At 45.2% G+C, this 23413-nt stretch overlaps 1 protein-coding gene across 1 annotated transcript in view; it reads left to right on the top strand.

Annotated features, from left to right (window-relative positions):
- The window catches only part of LOC138480649 (apolipoprotein A-I-like), a 100518-nt gene extending 87543 nt beyond the window's left edge, over window positions 1–12975 (top strand). Inside the window, exon 2 of the mRNA XM_069612322.1 lies at window positions 12580–12975. Within this exon, the coding sequence (XP_069468423.1) occupies window positions 12580–12975 (396 nt within the window). The remainder of the gene's footprint in view (window positions 1–12579) is intronic.
- Window positions 12976–23413: the final 10438 nt, after the last annotated feature.

The following is a 23413-nucleotide window of genomic DNA, read 5'->3' as shown; positions in this document are numbered from 1 at the left end:
CACCGTGTCTCCCTTCTTCCCCCCACCCCCCGCTCATGCCCCGTGTCTTCCCCTTCCCCCACCACCCCCCGCTCATGCCCCGTGTCTTCCTTCTTTCCCCCCACCCCCCGCTCATGCCCCGTGTCTCCTTTCTTCCGCCCCACCCCCGTTCATGCCCCGTGTCTTCCTTCTCCCCCCACCCCCCCGCTCATGCTTCGAGTCTCCCTTCTTCCCCCCACCCCCCGTTCATGCCCTGTGTCTCCCTTCTTCCCCCACACCCCCCGCTCATGCCCTGTGTCTCCCTTCTTCCCCCCACCCCCCATTCATGCCCCATGTCTCCCTACTTCCTACTTCCCCCACCCCCCACTCATGCGCTGTGTCTCCCTTCTTCCCCCAACCCCCTCTCATGCCCCGTGTCTCCCTTCTTCCCCCCACCCCTTGCTCATGCCCCGTGTCTCCCTTCTTCCCGCCTCACCCCTGCTCATGCCGCATGTCTCCCTTCTTCCCCCCCACTCCCCTGTTCATGCCCTGTGTCTCCCTTCTTTCCCCCCACCCCCCGCTCATGCCCCGTGTCTCCCTTCTTTCCCCCCACCCCACGCTCATGCCCCGTGTCTCCTTTCTTTCCACCCCCACCCCCGCTCATGCCCCGTGTCTCCCTCCTGTACCCCCCACCCCCCGCTCATGCATCGTGTCTTCCTTCTTCCCCCCCGCTCATGCCCCGTGTCTTCCTTCTTTCCCCCCACCCCCTGCTCATGCCAGTGTCTCCCTTCTTCCCTCCCACCCCCCCGCTCATGCCCCGCATCTCCCTTCTTTCCCCTGCCCACTCATGGCCCGTGTCTCACTTCTTTCCATCCACCCCCGCTCATGCCCCGTGTCTCCCTTCTTCCCACTCCACTCCCCACTCATGCTCTGTGTCTCCCTTCTTCCCACCCCACCCACTGCTCATGCCCCGTGTCTCCCTTATTTCCCCCCTGCTCATGCCCCGTGTCTCCCGTCTTTCCCCCCACCCCCCGCTCATGCCCCGAGTCTCCCTTCTTTCCCTCCCACCCCTCGCTCATGCCCCGTGTCTCCCTTCTTCCCCCCCACTCCCCGCTCATGCCCCGTTTCTTCCTTCCCCCTCCACCCCCCGCTCATGCCCCGTGTCTCCCTTCTTTCCCCCTCCACCCCCGCTCATGCCCCGTGTCTGCCCTGTTGGAACAGGGCAGACACGGGGCATGAGCGGGGGTGGGGGCCCCACCTTGCCCTACCCCTGCTCATGCCCCGTGTCTCTCCTGTTCACCCCCACCCCCGGTCCTGCTCCATGTCTGTCTCCCTCCTTTTCCCCCCGCTCATGGCCCGTGTCTCCCCTGTTCACCCCCTTCCCCCGCTCATGCCCCGTGTCTCCCTTCTTCCCCCCCAACCCCCTCTCATGCCCCGTGTCTCCGTTCTTTCCCGCTCATGCCCCGTGTCTCCCTTATGGTTACGTTGCACTAATAAAAATCTATGAAATTCAGTAAAAGAAAATGTGTTAAAGTGACTTTATGGTTAAGTTGCACTACTAAAAACCTATGAAATTCAGTAAAAAAACGTTGTTAAAGGGACATTATGGTTCCAAGTAAAACCGAAAAACCCTTGAAATTCACCAGTATGGTAAGCTAAGCAACCATAACTCGCGCCACCACCGTGCACTGCTAAGCCTAACACCCAGGACATCAAAGATGACATCACAAATGTAATTGATGACATCACTGATGACATCACATGTGCATTTACCTTTCATGAAAAGCCTGTACAAGGGATTCTTAGTGTAATGTTAATAAAAAAAAGTGTCCAAGATTATTGGAATAAATATCTGACTGTGAACTAGCCACTGGTTAGTGGTGAAACGCGTCAGGCTGCCGTCTGGCAAAGCATATATTGCATTGGGAGAACACTTTCTATCTGCTGCATTTGTAAAATAAAGGCTGTTATATTTCACACAACCGAAGATGCAGTGTGTTGCTGTTGGATTCCCGTGATGATTTTAATCATTGAAACACTTTCTTGTTCGTGGAGTGCTGCTCGCCTGAATAGTTTCTGCAGAAGCTGTTTGTTTTTTGAAATATATATATATATATATATATATATATATATATATATATATATATATATATATATATATATATACATTTTTTAAGCATTTTGTTGCACTAAACGTAGTCACCTCAACTGTCCCTTACTGAAAAATCTCAAATTATATATGGTTAAGTTGCTGTTTCCATAGGAAGAACACTTTTTGGGCGGCTTATAACTCCGCTCCCCTTGGACGAATCCTCACCAAACTTTTTGCCATAGACTGAATGGGGGAAAACTTTGCACATGGCTACAGGCCAAACCACTGGACGGATTTGCCCCAAATTTGCGGCAGGGTCTTGGTCAGGAAAGCGTGCTTTTCTAAATTATGTGACAATCCATCCAGTAGTTTCCTTAAAAACAATCAAAAAGTATGTCTTTAAAAATTAGTGATATCTATGTCCATTCCGTGGTCACACTTCCCTGTTCGCTCCGTGCAGAAGATTTCAATTGGCTATTACGTGGCGTGCTGCCCGCGACCATGTTGCGCTTTCACAGATTGGTTGTGCCACAGCGTGAAGTGCGTCATAATCTTTCGATACGCCCGCCATGTTTACTTCGTTTTCTGTTGTACGCGGATATTGCCGCCAACATACATAAACGAAGAAGACACCAATGCACTTGTTACACGTATGGAACACTGTTTGGAAAGGTGAGCGTTAATGAGATGTGGCAGTAGAAAGTCAAACATTGGTGTCTTCTTGTTGCCACTGTCATAATGTACAGTGGGACTTGATACTCATTGTACGACATGAACGTACTGCGTCCATGTTACAATACATAAACAACATTACTGTGGTCAGACTGGCGTCCTACAGTTTGAAAACTAAGCATGCCACCTGCACTATTTCATACACACAGCACTTCTGCACGTGTACGGGAGCAGCGGTTCTCATGAATAGCTGCTGATATGTTGTTGCAAGATGAGAATGTATTTGCATTCGGAGTGGAGGTCACCTGATGTTCTCTTTTCAATACGAGCTATGTACGGCCACATATTTTTCGGCACCCATAAGGGTCACTTGTTTTTTAACCTTGAGCTACAGGGAAAAAGCAGAAAGAATGCAGGGAGTAACCGTTTGAAAAACATATAGTTTGATAAGGTTATGCTTCAAAAACATTTGTAACAAACATGAAATATCAGTTCCCGAAGAGGCACTCTTCCAAAAACACTACTGTCTGACTGAATTGAATGCAATGGAGGCGGTCCACATAATGTAAGTTTATTTTTGACGCCTGTATACCGACATGGCATTACATTTTTAATTTTGAAAAGAAAAACATTCTTTTTGGTAATGATTTACAAGTGTTCTGTGCCGTTGATTTTTTTTCCCATTATGGATATTGCACATTGTCGCCGTTTGTAGGGTGCCACTACATTTTCCCAACATAAGTTAATATTTAGTAAAAATGGTATGTGCAACAACTTTGTTTTGTGCACATGTTGCATATTGATACACTTTTTATTTCCCCTTTCACCGCTCTGCTACTTCCAAACAAAAATGGTATTATAAATGAAGATGTTCCAGCTTTCTGTGGCATTGACATTTTTTTCCCATTATGGAGACTGCACATTGTCGCCGTCCATTGTATTACAACTTTGGTTTGTCCAAGGGTTGCGTATTGATACATGTTTTATTTCCCGATTCTCCCTCAGCTACTTCCTTCCCTATTGTGATTGTCACGGATTGCAGCTGCCGAGTGACGGCTTTTTTAACTGTCAAATGCAACTATTCGTCACCGGTTGTCTGTGCGTCATAATTCAGTGGGATGACCGCGTCGGACCACTATGTCCTTACGCTGCTGTCGCCATAAGGAGTAACATTCCATCCTTTCTGGTGGTGTAGATCACAGCCATTGACGTTGTCTTACAAATCAATGTGCGAGGAAAACGACTACTGTGCCGGCAATGCTTACTTTCTGTGTGCGAAAACAACAACGTGGCCATTGCCATTAACATTTTCATTGTCGACCAAAGAGACAAACTTAGTACTTCTATGGAAATGTGAAGTGCACAGGTTTTTGGTAGGTCAACTTAACCATAACGTTCCCTTAAGAAAGTTTTTTTTGTAGTGATATATATATATATATATATATATATATATATTTTGAGATTTTTCAGTAAGGGACAGTTGAGGTGTTTGAGGTGACTACGTTTAGTGCAACAAAATCCTTAAAAAAAGCAGTGAAAAAACTTTAGTTGAAGAACCGTTAAGATGAAATAATCTGATGCAATGAAACCCTTGACATTCAGTGGAAAAATACTTTAAGTTAAAGTGATATTGTTGAGGTAATCGAAAAAAATGCTGAAAACTCAGGTGTTGGAAGCTAAGCCACCTTAACTATGAGGCCCCCATTGCACAACCCCTAAGCACACTGATCACATTACAAATTAATGTGAGGGCTAAATAACAAATTGGATGGGCCAATGCATATGTACATATAGCTGAGGCAGGGGTGGTAGTTTTGCTCTATGACATTGGTTAAAGGTCCTTAGATGTATTGTCAGAGTTAAAGCAAACCAGTGTTGACACTGACCCCTTCAAGGTTCCACCAATATGCAAAATCCATGGGATACAGCTATGCCAAGTTTTTAGTAGTTTGGCATCACTGGGCAAAAAATACGGGTATAAGACCCCATTTTCTCAGATGAATTTTCACCTACTGAACTTATGTTTTCATCTATTTACACTTTGACTCTCACAGTCTCACTTTCACAGAATGAAAACAGTTGTACAGTGCCAAACTCATAAATACCACAATCTAGGGCAGAATTGGTACTATATCTGTATGAAGAGCTCTGTGTGCCAATGTAGAGGCTCGCCCATCTCCACAGTCCAGCCCTTTGCATGTGTCCACGCACTACATACACTCATTGCAAATAAAAGGGAGATTATGAAACACATTGATCAGAAAATATCTTACCTCACTGTTGAGCTGCAGTGAAATGAAAGAGCAACATCTAAACTTCATGTGGAATGGTAGAGATGTATCCTGCCATGAGTGTAGGTGTGACAATCATATAACAGCGTATGCCCCTGTCTCCTGTTGCTGGTATGAACATTAAATAAGCTCAGGACGGCAACTATATGTACAGAAGGACCAATCATTGATAACCCCAAAGGTTTGGGCTCTGCTAAATCAGAACTGTTTCAATTGTGCATGCTCTTCCCATGTACCATACATCCTATGCCAATATGAACAACACCAAATGCCTGATCCTGACATGGCTACTATGCAAGACCCTAGAAAGTGCAGCCAAACCCCATTCAGGATATAGCTATGTCTCTGATATACAAACCCTCAACACTTCACTAAGGTAGCATCAATGTTGACATTCATATGGGTGATGTAAAAAAGGCCAGGAAATTAAGCCACCAAACTATGCCAAACATTATCCATGAAGATACCTTGAGGCAGACTGAAAAACATGTTCTGCATACTTTTTTACAAACAAATGTTGTAGGAGTCATCTCCATCACCATCTTCAAAGGTCTTTTGAAGGACATGCTTCCTTTTCTGTTTTTTTTTGTTTAACTATAGAATGTTCCATTTGATGTTTCACATCCAATTCAAGGTTGTTCATGGGTAGTAGTGTGCCTGCCAACTGGTAGGGTTTCCTTGTGTAAGTTCTTTATCAGATGTTTTGCATTAGGTTATTTAATTTAAATCGTTTTTCAGCGCAACTCTAAGAGTTCCGGTTACCTACATCGTTTACATAAATAGTTCTAAAGTTATATGGATTGTACAGCTATTGCTGATGCAATTACTGCAGTACTGCTAATCGTTATCCTTTCATTTCCAGCCATTCAGAAGCACTAGCACAGCTTATTGTCCCATGGCTGATTGCCCTGCATTTAAGTGAAGTGATGGCCTTGTGCAGGGATCTCCTTTTAATGAAGTATGCCATATAAAAAAGTTATATTCCATGATTAATATAATTAGAATGCAGAGCTCATAAATTCCATAAACCATGTGTGCAATATTAGAGCACACGCTGCTATGGGTATTATTCGTGTGCGAAAGACAAGGATGGGCCTCAGGGGAATCGGGAACTGCATCCTAGCAGGTGGGACAACTTTTCTTTACCTGCCATTAATCAAATCAGCGAAGGAATGTGGCTTTCCCAATTGCTGTCTATTTTCGAGAAAGTCAAACATTGTAATAAAAACGTAAAGTAATTCAATTTCAACAATTTAAAGTCAGCTACATTACAACACAGAGAATAATAAAGGCAAATAATGACGGCCGACTCTGTTTGCTTTAAATTAAATACGGAGGAAATAAACCTGCAAGTGGAAAAAGGCAGTATTTGACCCCTTTGCTGTGGGATTGGTTTTCCTTGCAAAATGTATTGCATTTCGTGTTATAACCAAACTAGCGTAACCTAGAATATGACACGCCAATCTAGTGCTCTCTCTCTCTCTCTCTCTCTCTCTCTCTCACTCATCGCGTTATCTCTCCTTCTCTCTTTTTCTCCTTTTCTCTCTTTTGCAATCAGTCATGTTCTGTAACATGCCAATAGAGTGATCAGGAACACCGACCATAGCACTTGCATGCCGGTGTGTCACCTGCATGTGGTAACGAGTCAAAACAGGTGTAATTGCCCTTACTCTTTACTTTTCCTCTCGGTTTTGTAAAAGATGCACATGCTGCTTGCAAATAAGGCTTTGCAGGCGGCATTTTATAGGTTGTTTATAGGTCGTTTTCTAAAAAAGGCAAATTAGATTCAGGCAACCACCAACGCTAGCACATTGGCATTTTAAACGTTCACAACGCATAGGGGAATACACGAAGAGTGAAGCCGGCCATATTCTGTTTACTCCTCTGTTTACTTTCCCTCTTGTAAAAAAAATACATACAAATGACACTTTGCAGGCAGCATGTATCAGTGAATTGCTATGGCTTCTGCCTGCTCCTCTTTAACATGTGCTAATTGGAGGTGAATGCCAAAGGAAGATATGTGTTTTATGCAGGCATGAAAAGCTCATGCAGGCGTAAAATGAAGTACACTGACAATGCATAGGAGGTCAGCATGGCAGTGCTCTTAGCTCCACTCTGTGGGCCTCATTACGACCCAGGCGGTAAGTTACCGCCTGGGCCGTGACTTTACCACCATGGCGTAAACTACGTTTACGCCATGGTGGTTGGCGGATTTACCACCCCATTCCAACCTTGGCGGGGCGGTAAATCCCCATTTTCCCATTTTCCCTTCCCCATTCCCATTTTGCCCCAGGGCATAATGGGAGTGGGGAAGGCGTTAATTACGCCACCGTAAATTACGGTGGCGTAATTAACTCCATGGTCCCTTAGCGCCATGGATTTTAACACCTGCTAAAAGCAGGTGTTAAAACCTCCACGGCGGCAAGGGACCTCGTACTCAGGCAGTAAGGGTCGGCGCTGTTTACGGCGCCGTAAACCCCTTACCGCCTGCGTTGTAATGAGGCCCTGTGTCATTTCTCCACCTTCTTACTGCTGGAAAAGGGCGTAGAGTGGGAAATAAAGGCGTAAAAGAATCACACCTTCCTTTTATTTGCCTCAATTTCCCCCTGGGCCCCACTTGAAATAAGGTTGTTACAATGTATCCCTGTAGAATCCCTGCTTTTGGTGGACTCTAAATGACGGTGGATTCCGTAGGAATCCATTTCTTCTACGTCTGCATGAAAATGTCAAGCGGCCATACAACTGAGCGATTTTGAAAGTGGAGCAGGAAGGGCGAGGAGGAAACAGGTTCCCCACCCCATATCCCACTCGTCATGCAAAACATTTCTAAAATGAACCAGAGCAATTAAGCAAGGGGAATCCAAAGGCATACTTATGTAATATTATATGACACCAGTAGTGATTTGAAGGGTCACGTCTATGCATATTTGATAAAGTAATTACCCTGCACCGCACATTCCTTTCCAGTTCCATGTTCCATTCCTGTTGCCATACATACAATACACTCACACACATTGAATACCTCATACCTCATACAGAGTTCTTTTGGGATGTTGGACACCACTCTCTTTTTGGTCTCTCTTCCTGTATCAGGACCTTTAGAAATTTCACCCTCTTCTGCATTGTTTAATAATACTGTTTCTGCTCACATTTGCACAGTCTGTTATGGTTTCGCACATTTCTATCAGACGTGTCTGTAACCTTGTACAAGGTTTCACCATTCCTTTTGTCAGATATTCTCGTAAAGCCTTTCCCCAGATCATATTTTCAATTTCGATTGGACCCATGCAGATTTATCACTATCATCTTCCTGAGTGTTTTCCTAATCTCAAATAAAGCCATATTTTATGCTTCCATTTGACATTTCTTCCAAGCATTTCCTCCAGGTCTATTCAGCTACATCAGACACAACATAGCATTTGATGTCCTATGCCCAAGCATTTCAAATGGGCTTACTTCATCACCAAATTTGCTATAAAGTGGTGTGCTATGGCAACATCCTTAACATTTCTCTTAAACTGTAGCCTGAGTCTATAAGTATATGTCTTCATTCCACACTTCACCAAGTCTGTACACTGTCTTTTTCATTTTTAGATGGTATATAGAACGTATCTAAGTAGAATACCAATGTTGGTAAGGTACTCTTCATGCATTTTTATATTTATTGCAGTTGCTAGTTTGGTTTGTTTTCCCTCTATCTAGAACTCTGCTATGTCAATTAAACAGCTGTGGCCATACTTACCTGTTGTGCTATTTTCTATTCCGTTCATTTGGATTGGTGATAAATCGGGACAATTACATTCTTCTGGAATACCTGAACTGCGTGCGGACCATCAACATTGTACATATAACTTAAAGCAATTTGCTTTCAACCATTTAAAGTAAGCTACATCACAATATAGGGAATCATTACGGCAAATGGACCCACTCTTTTGTGCAGCAGTTGTGGCAATCGACTCTGTTCTGCCCTATTTACTTATTGTGCACAAACTGCACAGCACAAATTCTCTTATTTCCTTTTTGATTTCAGTGTCAAATCCAAGAAACTAGAAAACCCAGTCCACGATTTGCTTGGTCGTACTCACTTCACCATGTTCTTGTTGACTAGGTCTAATTATCCTTGCTCTGACACCTTTTGGCAGACATTCTATCGCCATTCATGGAAAAGTCCTTTCCTATAACCACCTCCTCCTGCATTGGCCAAAAGGGGACCTAGCCTATTTCCTTCAATACTTCTTTAGTCATATCTCTGTCATATACAGGTTCCTTGAATCTACTCAATTCTGCACCGTAGTCTCTGGCTTTTTCTCCCATCGATCTCCCTACTAACTCATTGTGATATCCCTACTCACACATTGCTGAAGGCTCAGTGCCTCACTCTTCCATGTATTACTCTTACTCTTCTTGTAAAAGTCTCTTCTCTACAGTCAGAGATAGATAGACTGTTTGCTGCTTTTGTGTTTTTTCTCTGGCACGTACCTAACCTCAAAAGACTGTTCATGCATGCAGAGTTCTCAGCAAGAATCCAATCCAGTAGGCAAACGTATTGAGACTGTCCTTCATTCAAATTATCCTCAACGTGTTTTTGGCAATCTCCTTCCCGAGCCCTCCGCTTGTCTACCTCCAACTCTCTGCAGGTGAGCCACTTCTCTAAGCAGAGACTTGGGGGAGATCTTTATCCACTGCAGGTACCTTCCTCTGCAACAGCCTCCATGCCTCTCTCTGTCTTGAGCCGGATCTCCTTAAGTTCTGGAAACTCCTCAAGATTTTCATCTTTGCCTCCTCCTTCTCGCTCCCTCTCCACTGCTAAACACCTCTTCCTGCTCTCTCACTCTCTCTCCTCTAGTTTTGCTCAGTTCCGCTGACTGGCTGCCTGGTGCACCTTCAGAGCCTCACAGGTCCCAAGCTTTCCTTGCAAGTCTCCTGCACTTGCCCCCGGGCCTTGCACTTGCTGCAACACTACTGTACTTAAGTTACAACCCACGAAAGTGGTATCTCTCTGCACTTAACCCATGTTCTGACAGGACTGGTGCACTTGGTCCCTGTTCCACCACCCAACACACTTCCTGTTCTGTTCACCTGTATAATCTGAATGTACCATGCCTAGTAAGATTGTTTGTCTTGTCTTCCCTATGTCTTCCCCTGCCATGCATGGTTGCGCTTTGAAACACTTGTGTTAGTAAATAACCAATCAAAAAATCAATCCTAGTTTTGAACCTGCCACACCATATTTTTGTTCTAAACATTATATTGCCCATATCATTGACAACATTACGTTTTTGATTACAGCGCATATTATATCAAGTTCCCACAAAATGCCATGTTAGGAGTCTGCAAGTTTTGGCTCTCCAGATGTTTTGGATTACAAATCACATTTACCGTAGTAAGCATATTCAATTGTTAGGGACCATGGGAGTCGTAGCACACAGCAACTGGAGAGCTGCAGGATGTAGACACCACTGCAAAATGTAGACACAATGGGTTCCTACCTTTCTTCCCCTGCCTGCATCAGTATGGCTCCTCTCCACACATTAGTTGCACCTTTCACAACAATGGTCTGAATTCCCAACTGAAAATTACTTCATTTGGGGGCCTTGTCTAACAACACTCCAACTATGTGAATTTCTTTGCACTGTGATTCTCCCATCTAAAGTCTCAAAGTACCATTGCAATCATACATTGTTGCATATTAGGATGCCATTCTGAGGAAGACTAATTTCATCTTCCACTTTTGTTCTGGTGTTCCCTTTGATATCCACTAAATTGCTCACCGTTTGTACTCTTTCTCTTTTCTGCAACAGAACATGTCCTAAGTACAATTTGGCATGGTTTACATCACATGCCTTGACCTCTGATCATTGCCCTCCCATTATTCCCACAACTCGATATGTCATCCTGAAATAGCCAGATGCCTTACTCTCCCAGGAGCAGGTTCTACATAGTAGTCAGACCAACTGGAGGCTGACACCAGCCCAAATATAATCTTACATAAAGGTACACCCATTGAAGTATGATACACATTGTCAGCCGTATTTTAAATGGGGCATAGCAGCAAACGTATACACAAAAGTGAGTCAAAAGGCTTTTAAGCCTCCATTTCCCACCCCAACCCATTGTGTTAAAATAACAAACTAGAGGAAGAGCACAGGGTGGAGATGAGCTATACTCTGTGCTGACCTCGTCTGTCTTGGTAGTGCATTTCATTTTATGCATGCATACGATTTTAATCTATACAGAAGGCTATGCATTTGCTTTGTTGATTATACCAAAGTGTTTGATTCGCTCTCACACCCATTTTTGTGGTCTAAGCTGAAACACTGGGGAATGGACCTCTAAAAGCCATGCACTCAGACACCTCAGTGATTAGACATTTAAAACAGGAGGGGGCCATAAGCAGACCTATCAAGACCAATCAGGGACTTAAACAGGAGTGTGTTCTTGCAACCCATTATTTAATCGATACGTCTCTGATATGGACCAGGCAATTTCTGCAGCATGTAAATTTCTCCCACCATCGGTGAGGAACAGATGTCATGGTTAGCTTATATGGACGATACTGTGCTCGATTATATGCCAATCTTTGTGCAGCATTGATTCTGTTGACGCCCTTCATACATTTTCAGCTAATAACTACATGACAATAAATACTACCAAAACTAAGATAATGGTGTTTATATCAGCAGAGCAATCAGTACATTGAACTTTTACTGGATTTCGGATCACTCCCACCTGGAGGTGGTCAATAGTTATAATTATCTGGGTGTCCCAAATAAATCTAGACCTAGAATTACCTTCTATGGCGAGAATATTATGCCTAACAGTTTGAAAAAGTGGTTAGCTATAAAAAGGTTTGTGTCTAAGAAGGAGGGGGCTAATGTAGATGGTCTTGTGGCCATTTATCGCACCAGTATTATTCCCAGGGTACTCTATGGTCTTGAGGCATTGTACATCTGCCATGCGATGCGACTGGAGAGACTGGAGGGGAAGCTCCTTCGCGCTTTGATGGGCATACCCAATACGGTAATCGTGGAGGTGTAAAGAACTGATATGGTTCTACCCTCCCCTCAGTCTTTTTGGTTCGTCCAAAGATGCAAGCTCTTTCTTCAATTGCGGCATCTACACTGGAATTCCAGCACCCTACTAGGTCTGATTGCCCAGCATTTATGGGAAGATTGTTCCAATCGCTTTCTACATGATTTATAAAGCTTTGTATTAAGCCATTTTACAAACATAGATCCATTGCTGCTTTTGTACTGAATCCCCTGAATGCCTTTGCCCTATTAAAAAACAAAAACAGATATTGGGGTAGAGCATCTAATATAGGGAATTTGTTTGAGAAAAAAGGTAGCAAGAATACAGCTCACAAGCGTTTCATTTAAACACCCCCTGTACCTATTTGACTAGATTTTGTGCTGGCAATTTAAGGAAGTTTATTGTTTATTTGTGCTTTAACCTACTTCCCAACTACGAATATGTTGATGGCTGGACTAACATTCCATACAAAGAGAGACTTTTGTGCAGGTGCTCTGTAGAAACCAGGTGCCATCTTTTAACTGCTTGGATAAGGAATGTGATCAGGTGCAGCAATTGAAAGCAGAACTAAATCAGGGGGAGCGAGAAACGGAATTGCAAGCTAAATATAGCGATCTGGCTACTCAATTGGCTCAGAGAGAGAAACAGTTTAATGAGAGTGAGCAAGAATTAACCCACTTAAAAGCAATTTTAGATGAAATAAGACAAGACAAAGATGTTGCTGTTTTGAAAATACAAGCCCTTAGAGAAGATGGCAGTGAGAAAGATAGAGAATTCCATGCCATGGAACAGGAGATATTTCAATTACTGGAAGAAAATGACAAAAAGTCCAAAGCGCTTAATCAGTATCAGACACAAATCAATGAATTGCAAGCAGTAATCAATAAGGTCATGGATGAGGATTCTGATCTGTGTCATGAGGCAGATTAGCTTCATGGAGAGCGCAAGAACCTAGAATAGCCAATATTTAATCTCAAGTCTAGGGAAAGGTGACAAGGCACTACATTCAATGGAATGGAACTCAATGACAGCTATGGCCAAGGAAACAATGTACCAACAGCTGTCCCTGTGGCCAGACCTGGTTATAACCCAATGGTGGGGTCTGAATCACCTACAAAATATTCACACACACTCTTGCACACAGGAATGAGCGACAAAATGACACAGACCAGAATGCACCACGTAGACCTATACAAATTATGAAATCCATCAAGACTTTAATTAAACCATTCAAAATGAGAGGCGATTGTTGCATGGAAGATCATTTAGACTCAGCATCTGCTAGTGTCATTCGAGGTGTCAATGAACAGGGAAATGTGTCATGGGCTGCTTTTGAGAAAGAGGTTAGACATCAATTCTCACCTTACCAGTCTATACAGGACACCAAAAAAACAGCTTATACTATGACGGCAAAGCCAAATATGTCACCTCGCCAATTCCTTCAGAATTTGAAAAAGAGCATTTTCAAGCTTTGATGTGGCCTTTAACTCTAACTCTGTAGAATTTAAGACTGCATACTTTTATGGACTCCAAAAACAAATTATATCCCAGTTAATTTGTAAATTTGATAGGGAAAACTCACTACAATGGATTATAGAAAAGGGGACCAAACTTTATGAAGTGATATTTGGTCAGAGAGATGAGGGGCCTAAGAATAAGGAGACAAAACCAAAGTCTTAAGAACCCACATCAGTGATTTTGGAGGGGAAATCTGTAAAGATGCTGCTATAATCAGCCCAAACTCTGGCAAGGTACAACATGACATCTAATCAAAGGGGCATGCCTCCACAGAGGACATCACCACAAACTCCTATGTTCCAATACATTGATACCAGCAATTGGGATTCCTACACTAGCCATAGATATTTGGGTAATTCTCCTAGAGTGGGATTTCGCCACGATATGCCAGGCCCAAATAACAACCAAATTCAAATGTACAATGGCCAATACCAGACACTATGGACCCAGAGTAAAACATTTTTTTTAAACTGTATTTATTAAGCTTGGCAGTGCAGAACAGGAACGATCTTTATACAGTTGGTCATCAAGTATACATACAAAATACATCTTGGAATATAAATCGGTTGAGATCAACGGGGCACAGTCAGAGACAATCAGAGTAGGGTTAGAGATACAGGCATCACAGTGTTAACCATGCATATAAACTAAGCAACTTTGGGAAGTGAGGAGACTAAGCTGTCAGCCTCGTCCTCAGTTTCGGCTGTCAGGGGGGACAAATATGAGCAGAAAGGGGCCCATATATTTCTTGGTCTAGATACCATTGGTTGTAGGTTTATCCAGCATTCCTCGGTGTCAGAAGCCCAGGTGACAGCCCAGATCCATTGGGTGTGTGTGGGAGAGCTACGCCATAGCCAGAGTAGAAGGATGCATCTGGCCGCGAGGAGCAAACATAGGATTGCCAGTTTCTTGGAGTCTCGGCTTGACATCGGGAGTTCATAAAAGAGACATGTCAGTGGCGATGGGGTGATGGCACGTTCCAGCATTGCAGACAGTGAGGTGCACACTTCATTCCAGAATTGGGTAAGGTGCAGGCACGACCACAGCATGTGAATGTAATATGCGTTGTCAGACTTGCATCTTTGGCATATGGATGGGTGGTCCTGTGACATGTGGTGTAATCTGATTGGTGTGTAATGAAACCTATGTAATATCTTAAATGGAATCATTTTGAACCGTGAATTAAATGAAATATCGTGAGTGCGGACGCACATGTGTTCCCATCGTTAGTCAGTTATCTCGACTTCCAGGTCTTTGCCCCAGGAGTCTCTAAGCTTGGTAAGTGGAAAGACCGTCCTGCCCTAAAGAGCAGTGTATAACCTGGAGACCTTACCTTTAAAGGTCGTGGTATTTAGGATTCTGACAATATTGGATCATCTTCGGGGATTGAGGGAAAGTCTGGGAGTCTACTCTCCAGTGTGCGCCGCAAGCCCGTCTATTGCAGCCAGAGGGCCTACTCGGTAGTGCTCCTGGCAGGTCATCCCGTTCTGTGAAATTGCCCTGTTCGAATGTGTCTTGGATTGTAACCAGTCTGGACTCCATCCAGCAGTGTATTGTTACGGTATCCACTTGAGGAGAGTCTGGTAAGAAATTCCAGAGTGGAAAATCCCCATGAAAAGGTTGCAGGGTGCCAGCCTGTTTCCACATTTTGGCCAAGGCTAGGGTTGTGGAACAGAACAAATGAAAAGAACAATGTAGCACACCTACAGTATGGTTCATTTGTAGAATCTAGCTATGTGTGAGCTATGTGGTAGTTTGTTTAGCTGCTGGTTTAAGGAAGTTTTAAGGTGCGGGGGAGAAAAGTTCAGCTTTGGTATCTAAGCTGGACGTACATTGCAAAACAAAGGGAGTTCCAATTAGGAACCCTACGTCCCCTGCACACTATTATAGGGCCAAAGCCTATGGGTTCTTGGACCAGTCCATTCTAGTGTCTGTTCCTCTTACAGAAGAGGACAAAGCAGACTGTCTTGTGCTATTAAGGGTATTCAGAAATAAATTCATTCAGTCATATTACATAACATTAGGTTACATTGCATATAGTAACCTAAAATGTATCATTTCATTTAACAATTTAGACCATTAGACAAGTTTATTTTTTTTATAATCCGAAAGTTGGTCTATTATATAGTGTTGCCCAACACGTTTCGAGTAGTATTCACTCTTCATCAGGGGCCAAACAATTCCATTCAATCAATTTCTACAAGAAATACATTATTTTGAAGATAACATTAGAGAATATGTAAACAGATTATGACATTAATGAATTAGTTCAAAAACTGTTAGAGTGATCAAACAAAACAACTGGAATTTATTTCATGCAACAATAGTCTAAATAAAAGAAAAAGGATAGACTCCCTAGCTAATCAAAGAACTCAAGCAAATTCTGTGCATTTATTTACAATACGAAGATATCAGACTGTAGTTTTTACACTAATATACATCTAGGATGCGTTATATTATGTTAGTTAATTCAGGTCCACAAGACCATTTTGTGTATCACTATCTTAAGGATGGTGATCTTGCCAGCTAGGGAGATCGGCAGTCCTGTCCAGCCCACGTACTTTCGAATGAGAGTGGTTAAATATTTCCCGGAGTTTGCATCATATACTGGGCCTCATTTGGTCTCCGGCGCTAAACCATGGTGCTATTAGTCCACCATGGCAGAATGGGGAATTACCACCCCATTCCGAGGTTGGCGGGGTGGTAATTCCCCATGCCGCCATGACCCTTCCCCATTCCCATTTTTGCCCCATAGGGCTTTGCCCCATAGGGCTCAATGGGAATGGGGAAGGCGCTAATTACGGTACCGCAAATTGTGGTACTGTAATTAGCACCAAGGCCCCTTTGCGGGTCCCTACTTTAACGGCTGGTAAAGTTGGGTCCCACAAAGGTAACTCGTAATTAGGTGCTAGGTGTTTAACGGCGCTGCAGCCTTTTACGGCGCTGTTAAACAATTGGGTCTTAATGAGGCCCACTGTATTTAGATGTCGAGAGACCACCACGCCCAGGTATGTAGCCTCGGTCTGTGCCCACGTAAATCCCCGGGGATTTGAGGGGGGATGGTGGCCTCAGTCAATGTGAACAATACGGATTTGGAACAATTTACTTGAAGGCCTGACAGTTCACCGAAGTGAATAACGTCTTCCAGCACTGGGGAGAGGTTATGTTCAGGTGAGCAGACGTAAAGGAGAGCATCTTCCGCATAGAGGGAGATGATCTTTGGGGGTCCCGACAACCGTATGCCACAGAGTGCAGGCCATTGGCGTATCCTGTCAGCCAGTGGTTCAATAGCTAGTGCAAAGATTAGCGGCGAGAAGGGGCAACCATGTCTTGTGCCACTGGCTATTGGGAATTGGGTCGAGCAGAGGTCTGCGGTGTGAACTCTGGCAACAGGGAAATAGTAGAGAAGTTTAACCCAGGCTCTGAAATGTGGGCCAAAGTTGCATTTCTCAAGTACCTGGCATAGTTATCCCCATGAAACTGAATCAAAGGCGTTGCCGCCACTGCCTGAGTGTTCGGATCCATGCAAGCCATATGTTAAATAAACAACGCAGGTTGAGAGAGGTGGAATGACCCGGAATGAAACCTGACTGGTCCGGGTGTATAATATATTGAATAAAGGGGGCCAGTCATAGGGCTAACACCTTAGAGTAGATTTTAACATCGCAGTTGATAAGTGAAAGAGGCGGTAGGCACCACACTGTGTGGGCGGCCTGCCTGGCTTAGGTAATACTATTATTACTGCCTCATGAAGCGTTAGTGGTAGGATTCCTGTCACGCAGGCTTTGTTCCATAGGGCTAATAATTGTGGAACAAGACAGGATTTGTAGCGCTTATAAAATTTGACTGGGAGCCCATCGTATCCGGGAGCCTTTCTGGTAGCCAGCAGATCAATAGCGTGGGATATTTCTTCAGATGTAATCAGGTTGTCTAAAGTATCTCTAGACTCTGAGGAGAGCACAGAGAGCGAAAGGCTGTCCAAGAATGCATCTATGTCGGCCTTAGTGACTTTATCAGTGTTAGAGTAAAGGTTGTTTTCGTAAAAGGAGCGGAATTCTGCATTGACCTCTTGTGATGACAGAGCTAATGTGCCATCAGCCCTCTCAATTGCCGGGATGTGTGCCGTCCCCTTCTCAAGCTGGATCAGCCCAGCCAGTACCCGTCCCAGGCGCTCCCCCTCCCCCTATCTACGTGCGGACTGGGGGGCATACAGGAACTTCCGCTCCCAATCAGTGTGAGCGCGAAACACATCAAGTTCGAGGCCTATATCAGCGAGAGTATCATCCATCCGGGAGGATGCATATTGAGTTTCGAGTCTTGCTTCGCTCTTAGTAATGTCTCCTCAAATCGTTTTAAGGATTCCCACCTTTTTAGATATCGCTATGCCCCTAATACAGGCCTTGAATATCTCCCATTGGGTGGCCTGGCCTTTGACAGAGCCAGTATTCAATGCAAAAAAAGTAATCTATGCCAGTTTCTAGTTCAATTCCAAAGGCAATATCTAATAGGGAATGTGGTTTTAGCCTCCATGTTCGGGTCCTAGGGACTTCTGCATTCCAGCTCAGGGAGATAATTACAGGGGAGTGGTCCGAGAATGTTCTGGGGAGGATAGCCATATGGATGACTGTCCTGACCAGTGTGTCTAAGACAAGACACCTATCTATGGAGGAGTGGGAGTCATGAACCGAAGAGTAGAAGGAGAACATCCAGGAGTCAGGGTGGAGAAGCCGCCATGGGTCACTGATCTCGAATTGAGCTCGAAGGTCTATGATGATTCTAGCTGCCTTGGACAGTTGGCAGGGTTTGGAGCCTGATCCGTCATAGTCAGTGTCGAAGATGGTGTTAAAGTCACCACCCCAGAGTATGGGAATAAGCGGGAAACCGGACAACATTGAGGAGAGATGTAAATAGAAGTCGGGATCATTGATATTGGGGCCATAGATATTTGATAATACAACTTCTCTGCCCTGAAAGATCCCAAAGAGTAAAACGTACCACCCTAGTTGAAACTGGAGGCTTTTGTGAATGAGGATCATAACCCCACGGTTTTGGGTGTAATAGATGGTATAATACCGTTGTGGGCTCCAGGACTTTGTAAACCCCTCACAACCTCCAGCAAGAGCATGTGTTTCCTGCAGAAAAAAAAGTTTAACCTGGTGCCGCTCAATATACAGATGCATTTTCCACATTTTAGCATGGTTATCCAGCCCCCTGCCATTCCAGCTCATGCATATGACACTGTCATCCGCCATCGTGTCGGAAGTCCAACGGTAATGGAGAGTGGTCCTGATTAGTAACTACAGAACGGGGCCCCAGCCGCAGAACATGGGGAATCAGTTTCACAAGTCCAGTCGAGTTAAATAAAGGAACTCCGGTTTCCAGCTGCTTGCCAAGCATTTTTTGAACTATAACTCCCTTCCCCCTCTCCCCCATCCACACCCCTCCCCCAATCAGAGAGGTGACACCCACCCATAACTCAAACACATTCACAACCAGTGGTGACATCGCCTTGGGGGCCTTGCACCAATCTTGAGCAGCAATGCATCCGTGGTGGGGTATTCGCTATGTGTTGTTTGGTGCATAGTGTGGTAACAATATAGGAACAGTATTAAGGAGATCCAACTTGAGGTTCCAGTCGGATATCAGGAGGTCTCATCTATTCTGGTGACTGACATTGAGCTGGACATCCGTGATCCGGCCCTACATGGCAAACATAACATAAACAGTGAACAGAGCCGAAGCTGCTACAGGGTTATCCCACAGGCAAGTCAGCCAGGGAAGTGGTCCTCAATGAACTTGGAAGTCTCCTCGGGAATGGTGAAGAAGAGGATGTGATTTGAGTGTTCTATCCTGAGCTTAGCAGGGTATAGCACAGCATATTGGAACCCTAGGTCCTGTAGTTTCTTCTTAACAGCTATTGTTGCTGTATGGCCACTGAGAAATCTGGATATAGGTGGATCCTAGCAGTATGCAAGAGGAGGTCCCCTTTGGCTCTTGCCGCGTGAAGCAGAGCATCCCTGTTATGTTGTGTTATAACATTTCTATAGCGCTAAAGCCCTAAGGCATCCAAGCGCTCCTTTACAAGCAGAAAAAAAAAAGGTCAGTGAAGATAACCGAAGATAGAATTAAGTGAACAGTTCTGTGTTTTAGGAGCTTCCGAAACGCCAGATGATTGCTTTCTGCTCTGAGCACCTGTGGTAGGTTGTTCCAAGCCTTAGCCACGAGCACCGGGAAAGAACGTCCATTTCCACGGGCTCTCTTTGTCCTAGCCACCTGCAGACATAGAGTGGATGTAGAGCGAAGGTGGTTTCTTGCAGGTTGGTAAACCGAAATGTTGTCCTTTAAATAGTTTGGGGCTGTCCCATAGATGCACTTATGACACAGTGTTAGTGTTTTAAAGGAAATCCTGGCTGATATCGGAAGCCAGTGTAGCTCCCTTCTGGCATCGGAGGTGGGTTCATGCCTTTTCATGCTGTAGATTATACGCATGGAGGCATTTTGAATTTTCTGCAGTCTATGAACGTCTTCTCTACTGGCCCCCCCAATAGAGCATTACAGTAGTCAAGACGTGGTAAGATCACGACTCTGACAAACTTTGCTCGATTGTTTTTTGAGATTAGAGGGGCGACATGCCTCAATACTCAAAAATGATATTGAGTGTTTTTTTCGATGGCATCTACATGTGCACCTGCGTCCAGGGAGGCCTCCATGTACGCACCTAGTGTCTTCACCTTGTCAACTACTTTGATGTGGCTGTCATCAACCAAGAAACCAGAGAAAACAGGGGCTAAAGTCTCTTTCGATTTCTTGGACCCATAAATCACGAGTTCCATCTTTCCTACATTTAGGCATAGCCAGTTTGTGGTCATCCAATCTTTTATCACTCTGTATACTTAATTTAATTTAAATTGGTCTTCTTGGTGGTCTCCTGATAGTTCCATTGACAGCTGGAAATCGTCGGTGTAGTTTGTAAAGAAATAGCGCAGCTTCTCCAGTTCTTTGCAGAGAGGGACGATATAGATATTAAAAAGCAAAAGCGATAAACATGCTCCCTGTGGGACACCACATAAGATGGTCTCTACTTCCGAGAACGCCTCTCCCCAATGTACCCTGGATCTTCTACTCTCCAAAAAGGATCTGACCCAGTTTACGGTCACGGTAGCCAAGTCACCTGTGTCAAGCAGTCTGTGTAGTAAGATCTTGTGATCCAAAAGATCAAAAGCTGCACTGAGATCTAGTAATATTAATAAGCCAGGTCTACATCTCTCAACTAAAGACATCATGTGGCTCTGAAGATCAACCAGAGCACTCTCTGTGCCATGGCAAGGGCGAAAACCCGATTGTCTCTCATGCAAACCTGCTAGTATTTTCAATGTGAGATTGAAGTTGTGTTGTGGCGACCTTATCCACCAGTTTTAAGAAAAAAAGGGTGTTTGTAATAGGTCGATAGTTAATGGCATCTATAGGGTCTAAGCCGGCTTTCTTTAGAAGGGGGGTGACTGCCACGGTTTTCATGGCTTGTGGAACAGTGCAATGCCTGTCTTGATAGTTCAGTACTCTCACTATGATGGGGCGGGAAGGGGCCCCAGGTCTAGGCTTCGCTGTGAGGGATCGGTGGGCTCTCTCTATGGTGAACTGTGGAGAAAGATTTGGAGAGTCCAACAGAGATACAATTGCGTTTGCTCTATGTAGACTTCCATGAGGCCTTCGACGTTTTCGTCCAGAATGCCAATAATGCGAATATTATGCGATTCAATGTCCTCATTTATCTCACTGATTTCTTGGACTCGACTGGACAGGGCATTTACCTCAGAGCAGAGGGCTCCAATGTCATCCTCCACAGTCCCCACTCTAGTTTCCACCTCTGTCACCCGAGTATCTGTCTTGTCCATGTAGACTCTGATTGACCCTATAGTCCCACTCATGTCGTCTAGCTTTGAGTGAAGAGGGGTGAACCCCTCCTGCATATATTCCATCATTTTCAGTGATTCTGAGGTGTCAGAGGGTGCAAGTGTGGATGCCTCTTGTTCTGATTGAGGTTTGTTTGGCTTCTATGCAGTTTTTGTGTACATATTGATAGAGCACTGCTTCTTATTGGCTCCCTTGGTAATTTCGACAGTGACAGCAGGCACTCGTAGAGCAGTGTAGGCCAGCTCACCCACTACCAAGAGGGGGCGTTTAGGGTTGGGGTGAGAGGGTCCATGGGTGGTGCGTATATTCATGAGGGTTATTGGTTGAGATGCAGGCTGTGGTGTAGTGAGACTCTGGGGCAACATTGCAGTAAACTGGTCCAGTACAGGCCAAATCCGTGACCGGGTTTGAGATTAGAGTGTCAGTCTAGGAGGAGGCCGATGCCACGAGGCAAGGAGGAGCAGTCCCCCCACACTGGCTGTGTCCCAGGGATGGAGGTTCTGGGCCCACCTCCCATCACATGCCACCTCCGGACTATATAATTTAAGTGCCACCACTTCCAGGTTAGCTGCCCAGCCTCCTTTAGATGGATTGTAGCTCCTCATGTAGAATTGAAGGAAGGACCGTTTGGGAGGAGGGTCCCCTGCCGTAGAGGATATTTCTGGTGTGTCTGGTGCCTTAGACCTCGTCTGCTGGGGTCCCCATCAGGCAGGTCCGGGATTTCCACACTTTTGTTCACCTGTGTGGGACCCTACAGTTCTCCACTCAGTATTCAGAGAGCTTCCGTGTATAACAGGACCAGTGATAACAGCCAAGCACTTTATAGCGCTATCCCATTTCCTGCACCGATTCAGTGTCTCGCATTCAAAAGTGATGCAAGGATTCTCAGTATCCCCAACTGCTGTGCTCAATTATTGTTGACCTCAGATAGCAAGTGGAGGCACTTAGTGGGAGGATCTGCTGGTACAGTAGAGCGCAGTTCTCCAGGCGCGTGTGGGTGCGCGGTACAGCGTGTGCTCACTGGGCCCACAGACCAATATGGGTGACTAGGGGTGAGGGTATCATCCAATGCCCAGGGCCATGCAGCATGGGGTCCAGGTGGCTGCACTGTGCAGTAGTTACGTGCAGTGAGCAGGGTCGCAGTGTCCGCCTGACCCCCGCCCGACAGGTGTAATCCCCACTGCACCTAAATTGTCACAAGAAGCCAAAGCCCGGTACAGCTGGAAGGAGGGGCCCGACACATCCAGTACACCGGGCAAGGATCCACCAAACCGTGCCGAGGGGGCGGTGTCCCAGCTCCAGCACCGGCCTGCCGAGGACCGTTCGGACAGATCTTAGGGGCCGTCTGTAGCTCGTTGGCCAAGGGAAGTTGCTCCAAGTCCACTTGGGGTCGGACACGCAGCAGCATAGTGCCAGTGCAGCGGGAGCAGCAAAGCTGCTGCGCCCTTCCGGTGTCTCAGCTTCAGGGTACCTTGTGGAGGAAGCGATGGGGGTGTTCCGCCCGTTGTCCCAGAGCGGACCAAGCAAGGAAGGCATGCGATCCAAAGCGCCAGGCGCCTCTCCCTCCACAGGCCCATGCCGCCGCGCTGCTCATGTCTCAGCTGGGCCATCCCCTGCAAAGTCACAGCTCAGTTTGCCATGAGGGAATCCGACGGTGTACTTCAGCCGGCGATTTCTCCTCAACGGTCCCTCCTTCGGAGTTGACCATCAGGCAATGGCTGCAGACGAGTTGTAGGAAGCAGCTGGCGAGTTGTTCTTGAAAAACCGTGGTGACACCACAGGTTATTTGAATCTCGGGAACTTCCCAAGTACAGAGCTTACGCTCAGGCAGCCATACTGTTCAAGCGCAATAGCGCCCCCCGGGACCCAGAGTAGATTTGACCCGAATACAATGGTATATGTCCACCAGTAGAATCCAAGATATGTGAATAGATTCATT

Source organism: Ambystoma mexicanum, chromosome 5p (assembly GCF_040938575.1).
Source record: "Ambystoma mexicanum isolate Mex_15411 chromosome 5p, UKY_AmexF1_1, whole genome shotgun sequence".
NCBI classification, from domain to species: domain Eukaryota; kingdom Metazoa; phylum Chordata; class Amphibia; order Caudata; family Ambystomatidae; genus Ambystoma; species Ambystoma mexicanum.
Note: the sequence above shows the minus strand (reverse complement) of the source record. Positions and strands in the feature narration are given on the sequence as shown.